Consider the following 19,770-nt stretch of genomic DNA (forward strand, 5'->3'; position numbering starts at 1 on the left):
GACAAGGTTGGATCCCGGTATTGCACGGTACCAAAATTATCCCCGGAGACATTGAGGTCTGCCAGCTCAGGCCCCGGCGGCAAGTCCTCCATGTCTCCTACCATTACACTCAGCGGGGTTGTCTCGTCCTCTTCCACCCCTACCGCTGGACCTTCGGACTCAGGTTTCCAGGGTTCTAGTCTCCCCCCTGAGCCGGGCCACTCTGTTAGGGTTACATCTGTCTCACGCGTATCAGTCACTCTCGGAACAGGCCACAGTGCCGCGAAACCTGGGAAGTCTCTCCCTACTATAAGTTCATAGTGGAGGTGGGTTGCAACAGCCACCTCGTGGATCCACCTGCCGGAAACCGTAGACAGAGACACCATAGCAGTAGGGTAGTCTTTTAAGTCCCTATGGATACACATGACTTCGACCTTACAGCTGGTGTACTCAGTGGAGCGTACCAGGGAAGCCCTTACCAGGGTCACCAGACTTCCAGCGGAGGCTCTGTTGGACTCAGGAGCGTCTCCCACCTCAATCTGGCACAGGTGGTTCAGAGACTCCGGAGCACCCACTGCACACAGTTTCCTGGCATATAACGATTGACGGAAGCCATAGTTTGTGTCCATGGGTTCCCACTGACGTGGACAGTCCGCTCGAACATGACCTGGCTCCCGACACCGCCAGCAGATTATTGGAGCGGGGGCCACAGGGGTTACATCCCGGGCGGGTTTGGTGGGCACCGGTTGCTGGGTCCAGGGTGGAGTTACGGGATCTGACTGCCTCCTTCCCAACAGAACCCCCGTAAGTTACGGGTGGCCTCATAGCGCTCCACCAGGTCGACCATCTCCAGCGCATTACCTGGGGAGACCTGGCCAATCCATTGCTGGAGAGGGGGTAGCAGAGCCCTCCAGAACCTGTCTGCTAACAACCGGTCTAACATAGCAGTGAGGCTCAACACGTCAGGCTGCAGCCACTTTTGCAACAGGTTAAGCAGGTCATAATACTGGGGTCTCATGGGCTCCGCTGGGTTGAACCCCCACTGATGCACCCACTGGGCCCAGACCAGCACATTTATCCCCAGTCTTGCCAGAATCTCTTCCTTTACTTTTGGGTAGTCGGCCGCTTGATCGTCCAGCAAGTCGAAAAACACCCGCTGGGACTCTGACGTCAGAAAAGGAGTGACGACCTCAGCCCACTGGTCTTGGGGCAGCTTTTCCCTGGTAGCCACTTTTTCATACATCGCCAGGTAGGTCTCAACGTCGTCTGCGGGGTCAATTTGGGAACGCTGCACGTACTGCTTTCCGGGCATCGTGTACGCTTGGGGTTGCTCCTGCTGTCTGCAAAGCCATTACATGTTGCAGCAGCAACTGGCTGGTCTCCTGCTGCTGCTTATTAATCTTGCATTGCTGCAGGTTACCCTCCACGATAACAGCCTCCATTTCGTCACGTGACACCGGTTTGATAAATGAGATACAACCGTGTGCAAACCAAAAATATTTCTCTGCTCACGTCAGCCTCACTGCGCTTGCCCGCTCCAAGCCACCAATTGTAGGGATTTGCTCTGGTAGGCAGGGTAAGCGGACGCAATACAGAGGCAAAACCACGGTTGATAAACAAAAGTCACTGTTTATTCACGCAAAAAAAACACACAATACTAGGCAGGGCCCTGGTGTTATTTCACACTGCAGGAATCCTCATGTTAATTCACACAGCAAAAGTCCACAGACCTCAAAGAAACACTTCACCTGGCAGTCCACAGCAGGCTTTAGGGCGCCTGGCTTCCAGCTGGCAGCTCTCAGCCTCGCAGTATGGTAGACCTCCTCAGCTCCCAAAACACAGCGCTCCACTATCACCTGGAGGATCATTCCACACCCAGCTGAGCTGCTGGCTGGGCTTTTAAACCCCAGCCCAAAACCTGGCCTGGACGTGGGGAACAGCCACCCACCATGCTCTTTGGCTGCTCCCAATAAGAACCGGCCCGGATTGGCTTTACAGCCACATTAAGTAAAACAGTGTCAGCGAGCACTGGCTGCGGCTGACACACAAAATAACCGGTTCTTATCCCACTAAGGCCAGGAACCTCGGTGACACGTAGCTTCTGTCAATGACGGACCCTTGCGCCTTCCTACAACAGGCAGACATTTTTCAACTCGCCTAGAGAGAAGCAGGCATGTAAACACACAAAGCGATGTAGTTATTGCAATAACCATAATAGAATCGTTATTACTATTTATTTATGACATGCATGTACCCTGGTGGCAGACCGGGCACATATACTGTATACTGTAATGTAACACTATTGCTTACTGATTAGGATCTAGGGTTGTCATGATACCAAAATTTGGATTAGATTTCAATACCATAAAAAAGTGTTGCGATACCCAATACCATTCGATACCATGCAAAAAAAATAAAACACAAAAAAGCCTGTCCATTGTACATTTTATAGAACAGTCCTATTCTATTTTTCAGGGGGACAAGGTGACAAAAAAATGGCAAGTCGTGTGTTTTTTATTGTTACGGCGTTCACCGCATAGGAGATTTATGTTTTAATAGTTTGGACATTTTCGGATGTGGCAATACGTAATATGTTTTTATTGTTTATATATTTTACATATAAAACTGGTAAAGGATTTACATTTTTTATATATATATTTTTTTACTTTTTATTTAATAACTATTAGCCCCCTTAGGGGGCTAGAACATGATCCCTTGTCCTATTCACCCGACTCCTCTGGTGCCGCACCTGAGGAATTAATTGACGCGGTTCAGCGGGATCCCTGTCATTGAGGCCAATGACACACAGCTGGCAGCCGCCGCCTACATTTGTATTTAGGGGTTAATTATATGCATTGGTGGCGCAGTGTTAATAGGCCCGCCCCTCCTCCTCAGTATTAGCTTCTCATTGGTGGCCAGCAGCAGCTGCGTCACAGTGGGGAGGGAGGGACTGCCTCCTTCTCCACTGTGTCGGCTGAGGAGAACATGGTGCGCGCTGAGACCAGCGCGCCATGTTCTCTAACAGATAATAGGCTGCACAGTAGCGGGAAATAGCAAATTCCGGTATCATATCAATCTGGGTACAAAAATATAGATTGGGTATCGATAGTTTGATACCTGGTGAAACCCTATTAGGATAAGGGGTCACATGATGTGAAGGGTGTCACTTGACTGATGCCATGTTTCAGTTAGGCCATGGATACATTACACAGGACTGATCCATGGGCTATACCATTCTACTTTGCTTATAGGGACCAACTACCTGATATAAGAAATGTATGTAAGAGAATTGGAAATAGGTGTATATTAGCAAATTTTTATTATGTTTTATCATATAATCAGATAAATAAAAATAAATAACAAAAAACTAGAATGCCCCCTTAAAGGGATTGTCCAAATTCAATAAGAAACTCGGGCCAGCCCCTCGACGTGTGGTAAAATGATAAAAGAAGAGATACTTACCCCTTTTCTTCCGGCACTGTGCTACGGTCCACTAATGCCATCTTCCTGGCTGCAGCTGTAACGTTCTGGGCACACCATTCACAGCGCAGCCAATCACTGTAGTACATGGGGCGTCACTGCTGCAGCCAGGAACACCAACGGCAGAAAGGTTTAGGACTGATTATTTTGTATCACTTGTACAGTAGGCGGCACATCTCCTGCTCACACAGGGCCACGTACTGCGATCTTAGGTGATGCAGGAAAGATGTGATCACTCCACCAATGAGCATTTGCCCGTTTCTCGGGGTAATCAGCGGCGTGTTCACACCGGTCAATTATCGGGAATGAATATCTGTATAAAGTAGAGATGAGCAAACCGAGGAGATTGACAGGGCCAGACATCTCGCCCCGCTCTGACAGTCTCATGCCTGTGCTGCTGCTCAGAGTACCAGCGCACGCGCAGAGCAGGGCCGGCCTTTGGGGTGTGCGGGCTGTGCGGCCGCACAGGGCGCCATAGCAACAGGGGCGCCGGGCGGCCGACAGCCCGCAATGTAATATGGGCAGGCGAGGCGGCACTTATGTTTTCTCCCCCCCCCCCTCCTCCTATATTCAGCAGGGGGCGCCCGGCGCCCGTTGCGGTTTAAAAAAAAAAAAGTTACTTATATAAGTTGGGGGCGGCTGGCGGCGCCCCTCATTCTGCGCCGCCTGAGTGGCTGAGGGCTGAGGCTGAGCGCTTGCCGCTCTAAAGAATCCTGCGCCTGTTAGTGTAGCGTGGCCGAGCTCTGTTAGGTCCGCGGTACAGGAGCTTTTGTTTCCTGTACCCGGCCGGACTGACAGGAAGTGCTCACTTAGTGTGCACTTCCTTTCAGTCCGGCCGGGTACAGGAAACAAATGCTCCTGTACCGCGGACCTAACAGAGCTCGGCCACGCTACACTAGAGGTGGAGGTGGGAGTAGAAAGAGAGTGACAAGGGGGGAGGGGGGAGGAAAGAAAGAGAGTGACAAGGGGGGAGGAAAGAAAGAGAGTGACAAGGGGGGAGGGGGGAGGAAAGAAAGAGAGTGACATGGGGGGGGGGGGGAAAGAAAGAGAGTGACATGGGGTGGGAAATAATGAGAGTGATGGGGGGGGGGGGAATAATGAGTGATGGGGGGGGGAATAATGAGTGATGGGGGGGGGAATAATGAGTGATGGGGGGGGGGAATAATGAGTGATGGGGGGGGGAATAATGAGTGATGGGGGGGGGAATAATGAGTGATGGGGGGGGGGAATAATGAGTGATGGGGGGGGGAATAATGAGTGATGGGGGGGGGGGAAATGAGTGATGGGGGGGGAATAATGAGTGATGGGGGGGGGAAATAATGAGTGATGGGGGGGGGAAATAATGAGTGATGGGGGGGAAATAATGAGTGATGATGGGGGGGGAATAATGAGAGTGATGGGGGGGGAATAATGAGAGTGATGGGGGGGAATAATGAGAGTGATGGGGGGGGAAATAATGAGAGTGATGGGGGGGGGGATAATGAGCGCGACAAGGGAGGGCGGGTGGAATAATGAGAGTGACAAGGGAGAGGGGGGGGGGGAAAGAGTGACAAGAGAGGGAGGGGGGGGGGGGAAGAGAGTGACAATGGAGTCCCCAGAGCCAGACTGCAGCCAGAGTCCAGATCATCTAATTGTCCTGGCGGTAAGTAGACAATGCAATATGTTTATTATTTAATTGTTTAGTTATTAATACTACATTGGAAACGAATTTTCTCAGCTGGACACCGGCCGACACTGCGCATGCGCTGGGAGCCTCACCAGCGGTTAGGGTAGGGAAAAAGCACTGGCCCGTACGTAATTTTTCCCTTCCCTAACCGCTGGTGAGGCTCCCAGCGCATGCGCAGTGTCGGCCGGTGTTCAGCTGAGAACATCCATCCGATCACTGCGCCTGCGCATTGGCCCATAGTTTTTCCCTACCCTAACCGCCGGCGAGGCTCCTGGCGCATGCGCACTCTGCTGTGAAATTTCCCTAACCTGTCGTTGTGCGCCTGCGCGGCACACCTCCTCACGTCATGTCCGGTGCGACCGGAAGTGACGAGGGTAGGGAAATCTCACGAACTAGGGAAGTATAACATTACACCGGCCTTTGGGGTGTGAGGGCTGGTAACTACTTGGTTGGATAGTCAGCCAGCCTATGCCATGATGCCAGCAACAAGCAGTGTTTTTTTTTTTTTGGGGGGGGGGGGGGCGCCACAAGGTTATCTCGCACAGGGCGCCTGAACACCTAAGGCCGGCCCTGGCGCAGAGTCTATGGAGCGGGAACAATTCATACGTGGCTACCCAGAAGTGTCGCAGGCGCAGTCGGAAGCAAAGGCTCTGCACTTACGCCATTGCTCGGAGCAGCAGCGTAGGCACGAGTCTGTCAGGGTCAGGCGGTAGGGGGGAGCATCTTTACCTCCGCAGACACCCCCTCACAGGGAGGAATCCATTCACTCAGCCCTAGTAGGAATATTTCCAGATAATTGGCTCCATGTGAAAGCGCAATTGGGCCTCATGCACACAACTGTATTTTTCTTTAGTGTGGTACGCGCTTTTATTAAACACATGGCACACTGACCCATCAAGGGGGCATCGGTGTGCCCCATCCGAGATTGGAGAACCTCACGGCATGCAGGTTCTTCTTGGCTGCGAGAAAATAACCCAATGCACATGGAAGCTGTCCATATTTGAAGGATCCGTTTTTCAGGGCAGAAGATTGGATCTGACCGCGTGAATTGGGAACGCGGTCCGTTAAGTTCCGCCAAAGTATGCATCATCTATATGGGAACAATAGTGCTGTCTTCTATGACATCTGCAATGGAATCCCATGTGAAGCAGCCTAATGGCGTGCTTAGGTGATATTGTGTATAATACCCTGTAATAACCGCATCCGTTATCTGGTCCCTACGGATGTAAAGCGGCAGCAGCACCCGCCTCCTGTGTGCCCCGTGCTGCAGCCAGCCTCTCCTCCCCCTCCTCCGGCCTTTGTTACCCGCAGCATCTCCAGGCTCTCCCCGCCGGCCGGCCGGCCCCCACTGCCCATGACGACAGAGCGCAGCTAGCGAGGTGACGTCACGAGCGTGGACCGCAAGCGGCCTCCGGACAGTGCGCTGTTATGTCGTGACGGGGGCCGGCGACACAAGTGGAGGACGCGAGCGGGCAGCTGGCGACAACAGGTGGGGGAGCAGGGCTATCTGCCGGGAGGGGGGTGTCACTGCAGGGAGCTGGACTCTGTGGGGCTTCACTCGTTTATAGGGAGCCCCCTGCCTTCTTCACATCTGATCTCCTCTGTGCATGGCCACCATCACCTCCACCCAGTGGGGTCTGGCAGGTTCCAGCCTATTATACCTGTGGGTTAGGGCACAGTCTGCCTGAGATGCCAGTGTGAACGTGTATGATGGGTGTGATCTTTCTGATGCCCTACGTGGGGCATATTTATTAATGCTGCAGGGCGTCACTGTAATGTGGCGTGTTTTCTGCAACATGGTGCACATCTCCATTTTCTGACGCTTTCCAAGTGGTGATATGCCATCTGCGGAATATATTTTATACCATGTCGTACATGGGTTGTCTCTACCGTACAGTAAGCACCCGGCTGTGGCCCTGATGTGGGTACTCCGCCTGTCTTTGTCACCCTCTTTTCTGTAATTCAGTTTTTCCCAATTGGATTGGGTCATTAAAGGGGCACTCCGTGAATAACGCCTCTTTACATCTTACCCGCAGCCTATACTTAGAACTGGCATGCTGACCTGCTTCGCTGCAGCCAGTAACTGGCACCAGTGGTCACGTCATTGAAGTAGTCAGTTATTGGCTCCAGCAGAGCTTGTGACTGGTGTCGAGCGAATCGAAGTTAACGAAGTGGAGTTTGATCCGAATTTCAGGAAAAATGTTAATTGTTACATAGCCAAATTTCGTAACACTTCATGGTAACGAATTAGGCTACTTGCGCACTAGTGTTTTGGCAGGGATCGGCAAAAAACGCTTCCGTTACTGATAATACAACCATCTGCATCCGTTCAGAACGGATCCGGTTGTATTATCTGTAACATTGTCAAGACGGATCCGCATCCCATGACAGATTTGCTCTCCGGTCTGGGAACGCAACCAAACGGAACAGAATGCATTTTAGAGCACTCTGTTCAGTTCCGTTTTGTCCCCATTCATTGTCAATGGGAAACGTTTTTCTCCGGTATTGTGATCCAATGACGTATCTCAATACCGGAAAATGTAAACGCAAGTGTAAAAGAAGCCTTAAAGGGGTTCTGCACTTTGTTTTAACTGTCCGACACCCGGGACTCCCCGCCGATCAGCTGTTTGAGAAGGTATCGGCGCTCTAGCGGCGCCGCGGCCTTCTTGCTGTTTACGGCCGGCCAGTGACATCACGACTAGTATCATCTAGCGTGGGCGCGGCTAAGCTCTGTTCACTTGAATGGAGCTTAGCCCCGCCCACGCTAGTTGATACTAGTCGTGACTAGTGTTGAGCGAACTTGTTTTAAGTTCGGCGTCTAAAGTTCGGGTTATCGAAGTATCCCGTTATGGATTCCGCTACCACGGACCATAACGGAATTTAGAATCCATAACGGGATACTTCGATAACCTGAACTCGAACGTTAGACACCGAACTTAAAACACAAGTTCGCTCAACACTAGTCGTGACGTCACTGGCCCTACGGTAAACAGTGAGAAGGCCGCAGCACTGCTGGAACGCCGCTGTCTTCTCAAACAGCTGATCGGCGGGGGTCCTGGGTGTCAGACCCCCGCCGATCAGATGTTGATGATCTATCCATAGATCATCAGTTAAATGAAAGTGCAGAACCCCTTTAATTTTCCCTGAAATCGCGGTAAAAAAACATACCTCATCCACTTGGTCACGGAGAGGCCATCACAGCCATCTTGATAGAGGAAATGCGTGTTTCAATCAACGGCCTCTCCTCTAGCAAATGGATGAGGTGAGTATGTAATTTTTGTTTTTAACTCCTGAAAGGCCTAAGGTGACTGTCAGATGCCACTTTCAGTGTTGAATGCGGCATCTGAGGGGTTCAATGACGAGGGGCGGTGCAATTGTCATTGCACCAGCGACATACATGGAATGCAATTCGTGACGAAGTAATTCATGACGGATCAAATTTCTTTGTGAACTTTGGCGAAGTAGCCGAATCCAATTTTTGAAAACTTCTCTCATCTCTACTTATGACCATGCCTGCGCACCGCCAGATGTAAGCAGTCCGGGAGCCGGAGCGGGAGTAAGTATGATGGAGGGAGGCTGCAGGGATTATGTAAAAAGGTGTTATTCATAGAGAACCCATTTATGGGCTCATGCACCCGACCGTATATCATCTGAGACATACGGTCCGTTAGTTGGTAATGTGTCCCAGAGCGGCATACATTGTGCGCATTTTTTTTTGCAGACCTATTGAAATGAATGGTTCTATATACGGAACACAAAAAACGGAACCTAAATGAAAAAAAAAAACTTTTGTGTGCATGAGGCCTAAGGGTTAATCTTTCACACATCCGTAGTGTATTGCGGATTCGCAATACACCCGGCCGGCACCCCAATAGAACTGCCTATTCTTGTCCGCAATTGCCGGAAGACCAGGGGCGCGCTCCGGAAATACTGTGTGCTGTCCGCATCCATTCCTGCCCCATAGAGAATGAATGGGTCCGCACACATTTCTGCAATTTGCGGAACGGATGCGGATTTATTTTACGGAAGTGTGAATGGACCCTAATCCGCGTTGTGTGCAGTTATCTCACGGGACGTAAGTGCTGCAGAATTTGCAAAGTCAATGACATTTTACCCGCTACGGAGAATACGCTCTCGTGCACTGTGGGTTTTCTGTTCAGTGTGTCAGTTTAGGCGCTGCCGTCACCTGCGGTAATGCCAGTAGCATTCGCCTGCAGAAAACCAGCTCGTGGGCTGTTTTTGCTGTAGCGGATTTCATTCAGATCCGCTGTGGATTGGTGGACTTGCTACATGTGGATGTACTCTAAAGGGGGGTGGTTCTCCCAATTAGGCCTTATTCACAAGTCAGCGAATCGCGGATGTTCTCCATGGACAGCACATGTACCCATTGATTTTAATGTGTGTTTACCAGGGTTACACCACAGAAGCATGTGCTATTTTTGTCCGTGTTCACAGATCCTCCATGCCCCTTGTAGTCTATCAGTCAGTGAAAAAACACGGACACAACACAATTGGCATCCATGTTTTGTCTGTGTGTCACAGTTCATTGCTTGGAAATTACGGATGACACACGCAAGGCAATACATGGATCCTTCACAGACATGAATGAACCACTGACCATCTTGCCACTGATGTCATCGTGGACACAGACGTGTGATTCATGTTCAGTGGGGTCCAGCTTCTAGGTTCCCACCAGTGCTAGGTGGGCTGACTCATAGACACATACTATGCGGGCAAATGCCCAACAGGTGCAGCATTAGTAATATTCAGTGCCCCATAAATGCCCTGTGACCCTGGCCTATTGAGGTATCCTGAGATTGAAGGCCTCATACATGGGGTGAATGCAGTACATAGTTAATAATAATAATAATCTAAACTAATGTCACTGGGTATTCCCTATCATTCCAGTGCTGCTGCTCCCTGTTTACTAGGCTGCAGCGATGACATCACGATGACAACGCGTAATCTCTAGCATCAGCGGTCACTGGCGGCAGCAGTGACAAGTATTTGCCTGCAATCAGGGACTGAGGGGACACTGGAATGATGGGGGATTTATCAAGTAAATACAGCATGTTTTTTTATTATTTTATGTTCCCATAGGCCGCTGCCTAAACTTAAAGGGGTATTCCAGTTGTTTGAAGTTCTCCCCTATCCACAGGGTACGCTGCCATCTTTAGGGTACGGCCACGCTTCCAGATTATATTTTTTTTTTATGCAGTCAAACTAAAACCAGTAGTGGATTCAAAGAAAGAGCAGCGGTGAAAAGTGCCAGAAACGCAGCCACAATCCTTGCAGAAACTCCACATAAGCCCTGCATATACTCTTAGGGCTCATGCACACAAACTTATCTTTTTTCTATGTCCGTTCCATTTTTTTTTTTGTTTAGTTGTTTTTTGCAGCCTGTATGCGAAACCATTCACTTCAATAAGTCCGCAAAAAAAATATGGAAATGAGTGTGTGAATGGCTGTTCCGCAAAAAAGATAGAACGTGTCCCTTTCTTGTCCTTTTTGCAGACGAGGATAGGCATTGTTACAATGGATCAGAAAAAAAAAAAAACGGAAGCAATACGGACGTCTTTTGTATTTTTTTTTTTTTTTTTGTGGACCGCAAAATACATACGCTCATATGCATGAGCCCTTATTCTGAGCGGTGGTTGGGGATGAACATCCCTTCTGCCGATTATCAGTGCGTTTAATGGGGCCTTTTAGAGTTTTTTTCTTAAAAAAACAAACAAACCCTTGGACATTGCTGAGTTTCCCATGACTGTAATTATTTGGTGCGGTTGCTTTGTTTGCTGAGTAAACAGAGGTGTTTATCTAGAATATATTGCTGATAAGAATGTGGGCAAACACAGGCACCAGATTGCAGGACTGGCTCATTACCGGGCCCACTGCTGCCACCAGGAAATCACAGGAGAACAAATGAAGCATCGCCCAGATTTCTGCAAGGCTTCCGTTTAACACATTGCTGGCCGAACACGTGCCACAAGCCTCTGAAGGGTTAAAGAACCCTAGCCTTCTATCCCCTTTGCCATCCAAGTGTGAGGTACTGACATATGGCGTTAAAGCCTATTACCGAGTCAAGTGCTCTATGTTTAGAAGATTGCTTGTCCCGCCGTCTTCCCTAGAACTCAGAAGGACTCCATCATTGCAGATACACAACTTTTTATTGTTTTTTAACCCCTGAAACGGATTTCTCGCTGATCTATATTTCAGAGGAATCCAGCAGACATCAGGGTTTGAATTGTCTTGCTCTGTAATAATTGTCAGGCAGTCGGTAATTCTGCATTTACTCTGGCTGGCCTACAGGCAGTTATCAGGAAGGAATCGTTCAGCGCAGCCATCACCTCCACGGTGTGAGGACGAGCAGTCCCTCGTCCCCATACAGAATCATGGCTTTTGAGCAGCAGATCACTGCTTAGACAGCACAGTTTGCTGCCCAGAAGCCATGATCGGTGGTGTCTGCCCGAGCGACAGCCTTTCGCTCGTTCATCAGGTGATCGGGAACGAGCGTTTGCAGGAATTTATCTGGATGATTATTGGTGTGTCTAAATGCACCTTAGCATTTACATGCAGCGATCACCTCCACTGTATGGGGATGAGCGATGACTACTGCCGTCACCCATCCTTGTGCAGATCCCTGTTCACACAGCACAATCTGCTGCCCAGAAACGATCATTTATTGCCTGGGGAATCTGTCACCAGCGACCCCCCCCCAACACATCGCTGTGGTTCACCTGATTAAAACACAGTTTTTCTTTAGTTGATCTGAGGCTCCGTTCCCGAGTTAATAGGCCTTTGTTGCAATGAGGGCGTCACCGTTGCACCTAAGCTCCACTCGTTTCTGTGGCCAGCCCCTTCCGCTCTGCCACTGCCTGGCCCTGTCAATAAAAGCAGTGAAGGTGGGGACTGGCCCCAGAAAGGGGCAGAATTTGGGCGCACCAAGAACAATGGTGACGCCCTCATCGCACCAATACTGTTCCTCAATGTCCTGTAATACTTGACCCAATTCAGCAATGCCAGACATAACCCATGGACTAGAGAAAGGCTGTTGCTGTTGGTGTGTAGTTCTGTTTGAGTGTTACATTACGGCATGTGAACCAGCTTTACAGCATTTACTCTCTTTCTCTCACATGATTCTTTGATGCTTGTGTGAGCAGTGTCCGGTTAGCTGCTCCATTGTCACCTCTGCTAAGCACAATGTTAACTTACACTTAGGGCTCATTCACATGACCATAGGCTGTCCGCCATGTGAATCACGGATGTGGACCCATTGACTTGAATGGAGCCCCACAATCCCCAAGATATGGCGTGTTGCGGACCATGGATTTGAAGCCCACAGAAGCTCTAAGAAGCGCTTCAGTGGGCTTTTGGTTCTGTTCCTCCAGACCACGAAAGATAGGACATGCCTGATCTTTTGCCGTATATTGCGGAACACTGACCAATTTAAGTCAATAGGTCCACGCCTCAATACAGGAGTGACAGGGCTGGTGCCCGTGCATTGCGGACCGCATTTTGCACGGGCACTGATGGCCTACGGTTGTGTGAATGAGCCCTCAGACTGTATATTAGGAATTGGCATATGGCTAGGAGTTGTACAAAGTGGACTACCAATTGAACGGTTTGAAGCCTCAGTAATTTTGGCCTTAAAGAGGCATTCCGGTTACATTAATTAGATTGGTGGGGGTCCTACTGCTAGGCCCACCACTGATCACAAGAACGGGGTCCTGTATCCCCTGAAAGGAATAGAGCGGCCGGTCTGAGGGGCATGCATGCTGCCACTCTATTCGTTTCTATGGGAATACCAGAGATAGGCGAGCGCTGTACGTTCGCTCCAGATAATCTCCCGATCTTTGGGCAGTGAAGAGGGGATTTTTGCTTCTTGGAAAATGGAGATTTATGTATATCTCCGTTTTCCATCCCTTCTATTCTATTCCTAGCATGTTGCAGTTGTTTCCCATACAACCCGAATATCCTGTGTATAATTACACCTCCTCCAGTCTTTCATATACCCCAGGAGCAACACACAACCCTCGCAGATACTTATATATAAAAATAGTTTACTGATAACATAGAGATGACAAAGCAATGGACATTATACATAAAGATACAGATAACACAATACATAGAGGACACCACCACACACAGCCGCAACCTGGATGCTAAGCAAATGTGGCTAATAATGTGTATGTATATGAAGTATATCCAGAGTCCACCAATATACAGTCTACTGGATCTATTCTTCACATCCAGTACCTGACCATTAGTACATGTACATATAGAAACTCCTGCATAAACAGCATATATAATCTAACTGGTAATGCAATTGCCGACTACAAATATCTATATGTACACATATAAAGTCTACTGGGATATTATACTTATATACATACCCACATATGCACACATATAACTTAGCTTGCTCCTGAAGTGCTGTTGTTCCAGTGGCTGGCAGGAAGAGAGAGAGCCTGCCTCACTCCCAACTTTCACCTATATCTACCTGTGTCCCAGCCCCCCCCACCATCGACTCCACCCTGTGACCACCCAAATATCTCCCCCCATCTCTTGGTCAAGAGGATGTTGTTCAACTGCCTTAGATATGCTAACAAGTGACACAATGCTACTGGCCATACTGAATGGGTGAATAACACTGGGTCCAATTATTAGACATATTTGTGTGGTCATCAGGATGAGGTTCTGTCTGAAAGCCATATTTCCCTTAACAGGCAGTGTAAATGTTTCTTAAGTAAAGGTCATCAATATCTGCAGCTTAGACAACCCCTTTATGGAACTGTGGGTAAGACCTTCTGAAGAGCAGTCCGTAACAGTCCACGCAGTTAGGCCTTCCTATGATCATATATTTATGATATTTATTCCGGACACCCAGCTGTTTGAAGAGGAAGCGGTGCACTCCTTTACAGTGGCAGCACAGTGTAATTACAAGGGCTTGTCACATTCAAGTGAATGGAACAAGCACTTGTAATTACACTGCACTTCCAAGACGACGAGTAGTGTAATATTAAAGAGGATAGGTCATCAATATGTGCTGTCTGCACCATGCATCCTCAAACTGCGGCCCTCCAGCTGTTGCAAAACTACAACTCCCAGCATGCCCGAACAGCCTACAGCAGGCATGTCCAAACTGCGGCCCTCCAGCTGTTGCAAAACTACAACTCCCAGCATGCTCTAATAGCTGTAAGCTATCCAGGCATGCTGGGAGTTGTAGTTTTGGAACAGCTGGAGGGCCGCAGTTTGGACATGCCTGGCCTACAGGTATCAGCCTACAGCAGGGCATTGTGGGAGTTGTAGTTTTACAACAGCTGGAGGGCCACAGTTTGAGGATGCCTGGTCTGCTTAATCCCTTTAAGATCCTTATTGGTATGCCCTTCGTTAGAGGGCTGTGGTGACAAACGGTAGTGATTGTCACTGGACATGCCTGCTGTATCTACTGCTGTGGTTCCAGCACTGAAGCTACTCCAGAGCAGCTGATCTTGGAGGTGCATGGTGTCAGACCCCTGATGATCCGATATTCTCTTGGATAGGTCATCAGACGACCTTTCACCACTCCTGACATGTCTGGTTGAATAGCTCCATGCATTCCCCATGTAATAACAATTCTGGAGCATCTACTCTATGGCTCTATGTGGTGCCGTTCCTTTATTATTTCTACTAGAAGTTATGACTTTATTGCTAGCAGTCTGCAGTAAGGGTACAGAGGGGAGGTAACAAGCTGGGGGTGTGAACCTGCACAGTCTGACAATGGCAGCACTGATTGGATAGAGTAAGACTGTGTAGTGACACACCCCCCAACTGGTTACCTCCCCTCTGTACCCTTACTGCAGACTGCTAGCAATTCGGTCATAAGTTCTAGTAGGAATAATAAAGGAATGGTACAACATAGAGCCATAGGAATAGATGCTCCAGAATTGTTATTACATGCGGAATGCATGGAGCTATTAAACCACACATGTAAGGAGTGGTGACAGGTCCTCTTTCAGACCCCTCTGAACCAGTTAGATTTTTTTTTCAGCAGAAGACAAACAAGAATGTGATGAAAAGGGAAGTATTGCAGGGGAGGATGAGGATGATATTGATCAGCTAGGAAAATCTCGGGAGCTAGTGACTGATTTGTAACTGGAAGTTATTGGGCTAATTGCTGAATAAGGTAATAGTGTCTGACCAGCGTGCGCCTAAATACACATTATATGATGGCTCCCATTTTAATTCATGATTTTTACACAGCATGTTCAGTATCTGCTGAAAATCCCTTTCTGAATGATGCGTTTGTACTGCAGAAATCTTGGGAAAGATGCATGTACTTATAGCTATGGCCCGGTCCTGTTGAGAGAAGTCATGTGGAGGCCTAGGGCGGTGCTGTATGGGGACTGCACACAATGCTTCCTAAAAGGAACATGTCCTACAGCAAATGGTGACCCTCATTTCCTGCCAGGAGGCTAACCATTGTAGCCATTGAATTTCGAGCATTCAGGAGCGGCCACAGTCATAATGATTTTGGAACATTTTGAAGGCATATCTTGAGTACCTGGAACTTAGTGTAGTGTGACATGATCACATGAGGCCTAAAGAGAGGTGATAGAAGCGTGCTCACTGAAGTACCCAGGCATTCCTTATTCATTTATAGAAGCACTCCCACAAACATGCTTATTCTCTGGCCCGTTAGAAAGATACATGATGTCAATTATTGTGAAGGTAATCTTAGGCTACTTTCACACTTGCGGCAGAGTGATACTGCGCCTGCTGGCGTCCGGCAAAACGTATGCCAACTAATGGCATTTGTAAGACTGATCAGGATCCTGATCAGTCTGAAAAATGCCTGATCAGGCAGAAAAATGCATTGAAATGCCGGATCCTTCTCCCGGTGTCATACGGCAAAATGGATCTGGCACTTATTTATTTTCACCTTTTTTTGGTCTGCGCATGCAGTTTTTGAATGCCGGTGCCGGCACTAATACATTCCTATGGAGATAAAACCGTAGCATGCTGCGGTTTTATCTTTTGCCTGATCAGTCAAAATGACTGAACTGACGACATCCTGATGCATGCTGAACAGATTACTCTCCATTCAGAATGCATGGGGATATACCGGATCAGTTCTTTCCCGGTATAGAGCCCTTTTGACGGAACTCGGTGCCGGAAAAGAAAACGCTAGTGTGAAAGTACCCTTACTAGTGACTGTGAGTTATCCCCTCCCTTCTGATCCTCAGCTGTGTCATGTGACCAACACTCTGACTCCCCAAATAACACGGCATCTTATGTGTGGACAGGAAGTCAGTTTCTCTATGTATTCCTATGGGAGCCACAATGTCAGTCTTAGGACTCGTTCACACAAACGTATTTTGCGTTCTGTATACGGGCCGTTTTCTGCGTTCCGTATACGGAACCATTCATTTCAATGGGTCCGCAAAAGATGCTGACAGCACTATGTGTGCTGTCCTCATCCGTTGCTCTGTTCCGTGGCCCTGCAAAAATTATGAGTCCTGTCCTAGTCTTGTACGTTTTGCGGACAAGAATAGGCATTTCTAAAATGGGTCTCCTGTTCTGTTCCACAAATTGCGGAAGGCACACGGGCGGCATCCGTTTTTTGCAGAGCCGCAATTTGCGGACCGCAAAAAACGGTGCGGCCGTGTGAACAAGCCCTTATAGGAATGAATAGACAAACTGACTTCCTGACCACACATAAGATGCCTATAAATATTTGTGGAAACTCTTTGCCAGCTAACCGGTTTGACTTTGGGCCAGACCTAAGAGTGCGATCCTGGCATAGCGGTCCCCTGGTTTTCACCCTTTAAGGCCTCCTGCACACGAACGTATTTAGTTTCTGTGTCCGTTCCGTTTATTTTGCGGATAGGATGTGGACCCATTCATTTCAATGGGTCTGCAAAAAATGCGGACAGCACACAGTGTGCTATCTGCATCTGTATGTCTGCTCTGTAGCCCTGCAAAAAAATATAACATGTCCTATTCTTGTCCGTTTTAGGCATTGTTACAACGAATCCGCAAAAAAAAACGGATGGCATACAGATTTCATCCGTTTTTTTGGGGGGGGTTTTTGGGCGGATCCGCAATTTGCGGGGTGCAAAACACATGGTTGTGTGCATGTAGCCTAACCGGTATCCATTGATCTGGTCTTTACTGCAGGGGAGACACCAGGCTGCTGTCTTTTAGAATATGATGTAGTTGGCAGCTGACTCATGGGGGTCAGTGACACTGGTGCGAAGCACATAGGGAAAAGGCAATACTTGTAATCAGGAAATGGGGTCAGGGCAGGCAGTAAAAGGTACATTTGTTATCCGGGCAGCGAAGGGTCAGAACCATTAGAAGTTGGTACAATGGCAGACAAATGGAAGAGTACACCTTTTGCAGGGACTCAGAAGCTAGATACACCTATTGCTCAGGCACTGTCCCACTAGGAAGGGTGCCTCAAGTAACCTGAGGTCACTAGCCATAGGAAGGGCAGTGCCCTACAGGCAATGCCAGAAGACCAGGATGAGAAGTACAGACTGCAGCCTGCAGCGCTAGGAGTTTCACTGGATTCTAGCAGCCGGGCTGAGGAGGGCCAGCGGGTCTGGGCTGCTGCATCCCTGAGGGCTGCAGCATAGTAAGATATGTGGTGCCTATGCCTGCCCCGAATGGCGGGCAGAGTGCCGCCATAACAATAATACATATAAGCACACTGTACAGTATATAGACAGGCACTGCTAGTCAGCTTGGCTCACATACATGGCAGCGGTTGGATCTTTTGTCACAGAATACAGCAAAGTTACTAGACGAATAACCACTATGTGCAGCGGTATATTTTTCCCAGCAGAATGCCCGAATCATAACTGAACCCCCCCCCCCCCCCTCAGGTGCCATTATAGTCAGAGATTCGGCAGGCGGCAATGGTGTTCAGCATACGCTGGATCCGGTGCTGCCGTTTTTCTGTTTTCTATACTGGAGCAGATGTGAACCTAGTCTTAGCAAAGCTAGGCTAGTCATGTGAGGAAGGGGCCAGAAACAAGAGATTGGGACCAAACCGCAGTCTTAGGCTACTTTCACACTTGCGTTCAGAGCGGATCCGTCTGGTATTTGTACAGACGGATCCGCTCCTATAATGCAAACGATGGTGTCCCTTCAGATGGAACCGTCTGCATTATATTTTACTAAAAAAGTTAAGTACAATTTGTATTCAGACGGATCCGTCCAGACTTTACATTGAAAGTCAATGGGGGACGGATCCGTTTGAAAAATGCACCATATTGTGTCACCTTCGAACGGATCCGTCCCCATTGACTTCCATTGTAACTCTGGACGTATCCGTTTGCCTCCGCACGGCCAGGTGGACCCCCGAACGCTGCAAGCTGCGGCGGAGGACAAACGGTGCCAGACTGATGCATTCTGAGCGGATCCGCATCCACTCAGAATGCATTAGGGCTGGACGGATGTGTTCAGGGCCGCTTGTGAGAGCCTTCAAACGGAAATCGTAAGCGGAGCCCCGAGCGCTAGTGTGAAAGTAGCCTTACCGTGTAGATTTCTAAACTATTTACATATTTAATTTTCTTTGTTTTTCTTTTAGGAAACATCTGAAAACCATGTTGGAAACTATTGGTACGTACTTTGTTATTTTCATACTTTTATTAAGGGTTTTAATGAATAGATATACTTTGATCAATGTGGGTGCATCTAGTTCATGGCAGTATATTTACAGCGTTGTGCTATCTAGTGAAATGCATTCAGAGAAGACCTGGTGTTACCAGTTGCTACACAGTGAAATTCCTCTGCATTCCTGAGTGTGGGGGCAGCACGGGAATGCTCTTGGAGATGAGCACGTCATTGACCACTGCTGTAGGTGGGAGTATAGATTCAGTCATCCACAAACAAGTCCGCAGTACATGGCCCATCTACCTTCCTCAGGGGCACTGTAAATTAGATAGCAGTAGGCTGTGAACCATCATTACACTGACGCATTGTAGTCCAGTGATATGGACTGGGTAAGCATGTTTAGTGACGATGGACAAAAGATCTTTCTGGGGGACATTCTGGGAAATAATATTCATGGACTCATGGCTATGGGGTGAAATGTTATATCTCTGAAGGATGCACTCTAAGGGCTGTTTCACACGAGCGGATGCCGTGCGTGGCATCCGCTCCGTGAAAGAGTGCCAAGACCCGCTGCAGACTGCAGAGGCACGGAGCAGTAACATGACTGTTAATGCTCCGTGCCTCTCTGTGATTTCTTTACTACGAAATCACAGTTGTCATTGTGATTTCGTAGTAAAGAGATCACAGAGAGGCACGGAGCATTAACAGTCATGTTACTGCTCCGTGCCTCTGCAGTCTGCAGCGGGTCTTGGCACTCTTTCACGGAGCGGATGCCACGCACGGCATCCGCTCGTGTGAAACGGCCCTAAGGCCTCATGCACACGACCGTATGTATTTTGCAGTCCGCGAAAAACAGATCCACAAAAAATACAGATGACACCCGTTGCATTTCATATTTTGCGGAACAGCTGGCCCCTAATAGAACAGTCCTATCCTTCTCCGTAATGTGGAAAATAATAGGGCATGTTTTATTTTTTTTGCATAACCGAAATGGGGACATACGGAATGCACACAGAGTACCTTCCTTTTTTTTTCTTGAGGAC

At 48.6% G+C, this 19,770-nt stretch overlaps 1 protein-coding gene across 6 annotated transcripts in view; it reads left to right on the top strand.

Annotated features, from left to right (window-relative positions):
- The first annotated feature begins 6,437 nt into the window (after positions 1 to 6,437).
- MPDZ (multiple PDZ domain crumbs cell polarity complex component) overlaps positions 6,438 to 19,770 on the top strand; it is a 171,741-nt gene continuing 158,408 nt past the window's right edge. For all 6 annotated transcript variants that reach the window (XM_044272308.1, XM_044272325.1, XM_044272334.1 and 3 more), the window contains exons 1-2: positions 6,438 to 6,614; positions 18,702 to 18,733. In XM_044272308.1, coding sequence (XP_044128243.1) covers positions 18,718 to 18,733 — 16 coding nt within the window. In that variant the 5' untranslated portion in view covers positions 6,438 to 6,614; positions 18,702 to 18,717. The remainder of the gene's footprint in view (positions 6,615 to 18,701; positions 18,734 to 19,770) is intronic.

This window comes from Bufo gargarizans, chromosome 1 (assembly GCF_014858855.1).
Source record: "Bufo gargarizans isolate SCDJY-AF-19 chromosome 1, ASM1485885v1, whole genome shotgun sequence".
In the NCBI taxonomy this organism is placed as follows: domain Eukaryota; kingdom Metazoa; phylum Chordata; class Amphibia; order Anura; family Bufonidae; genus Bufo; species Bufo gargarizans.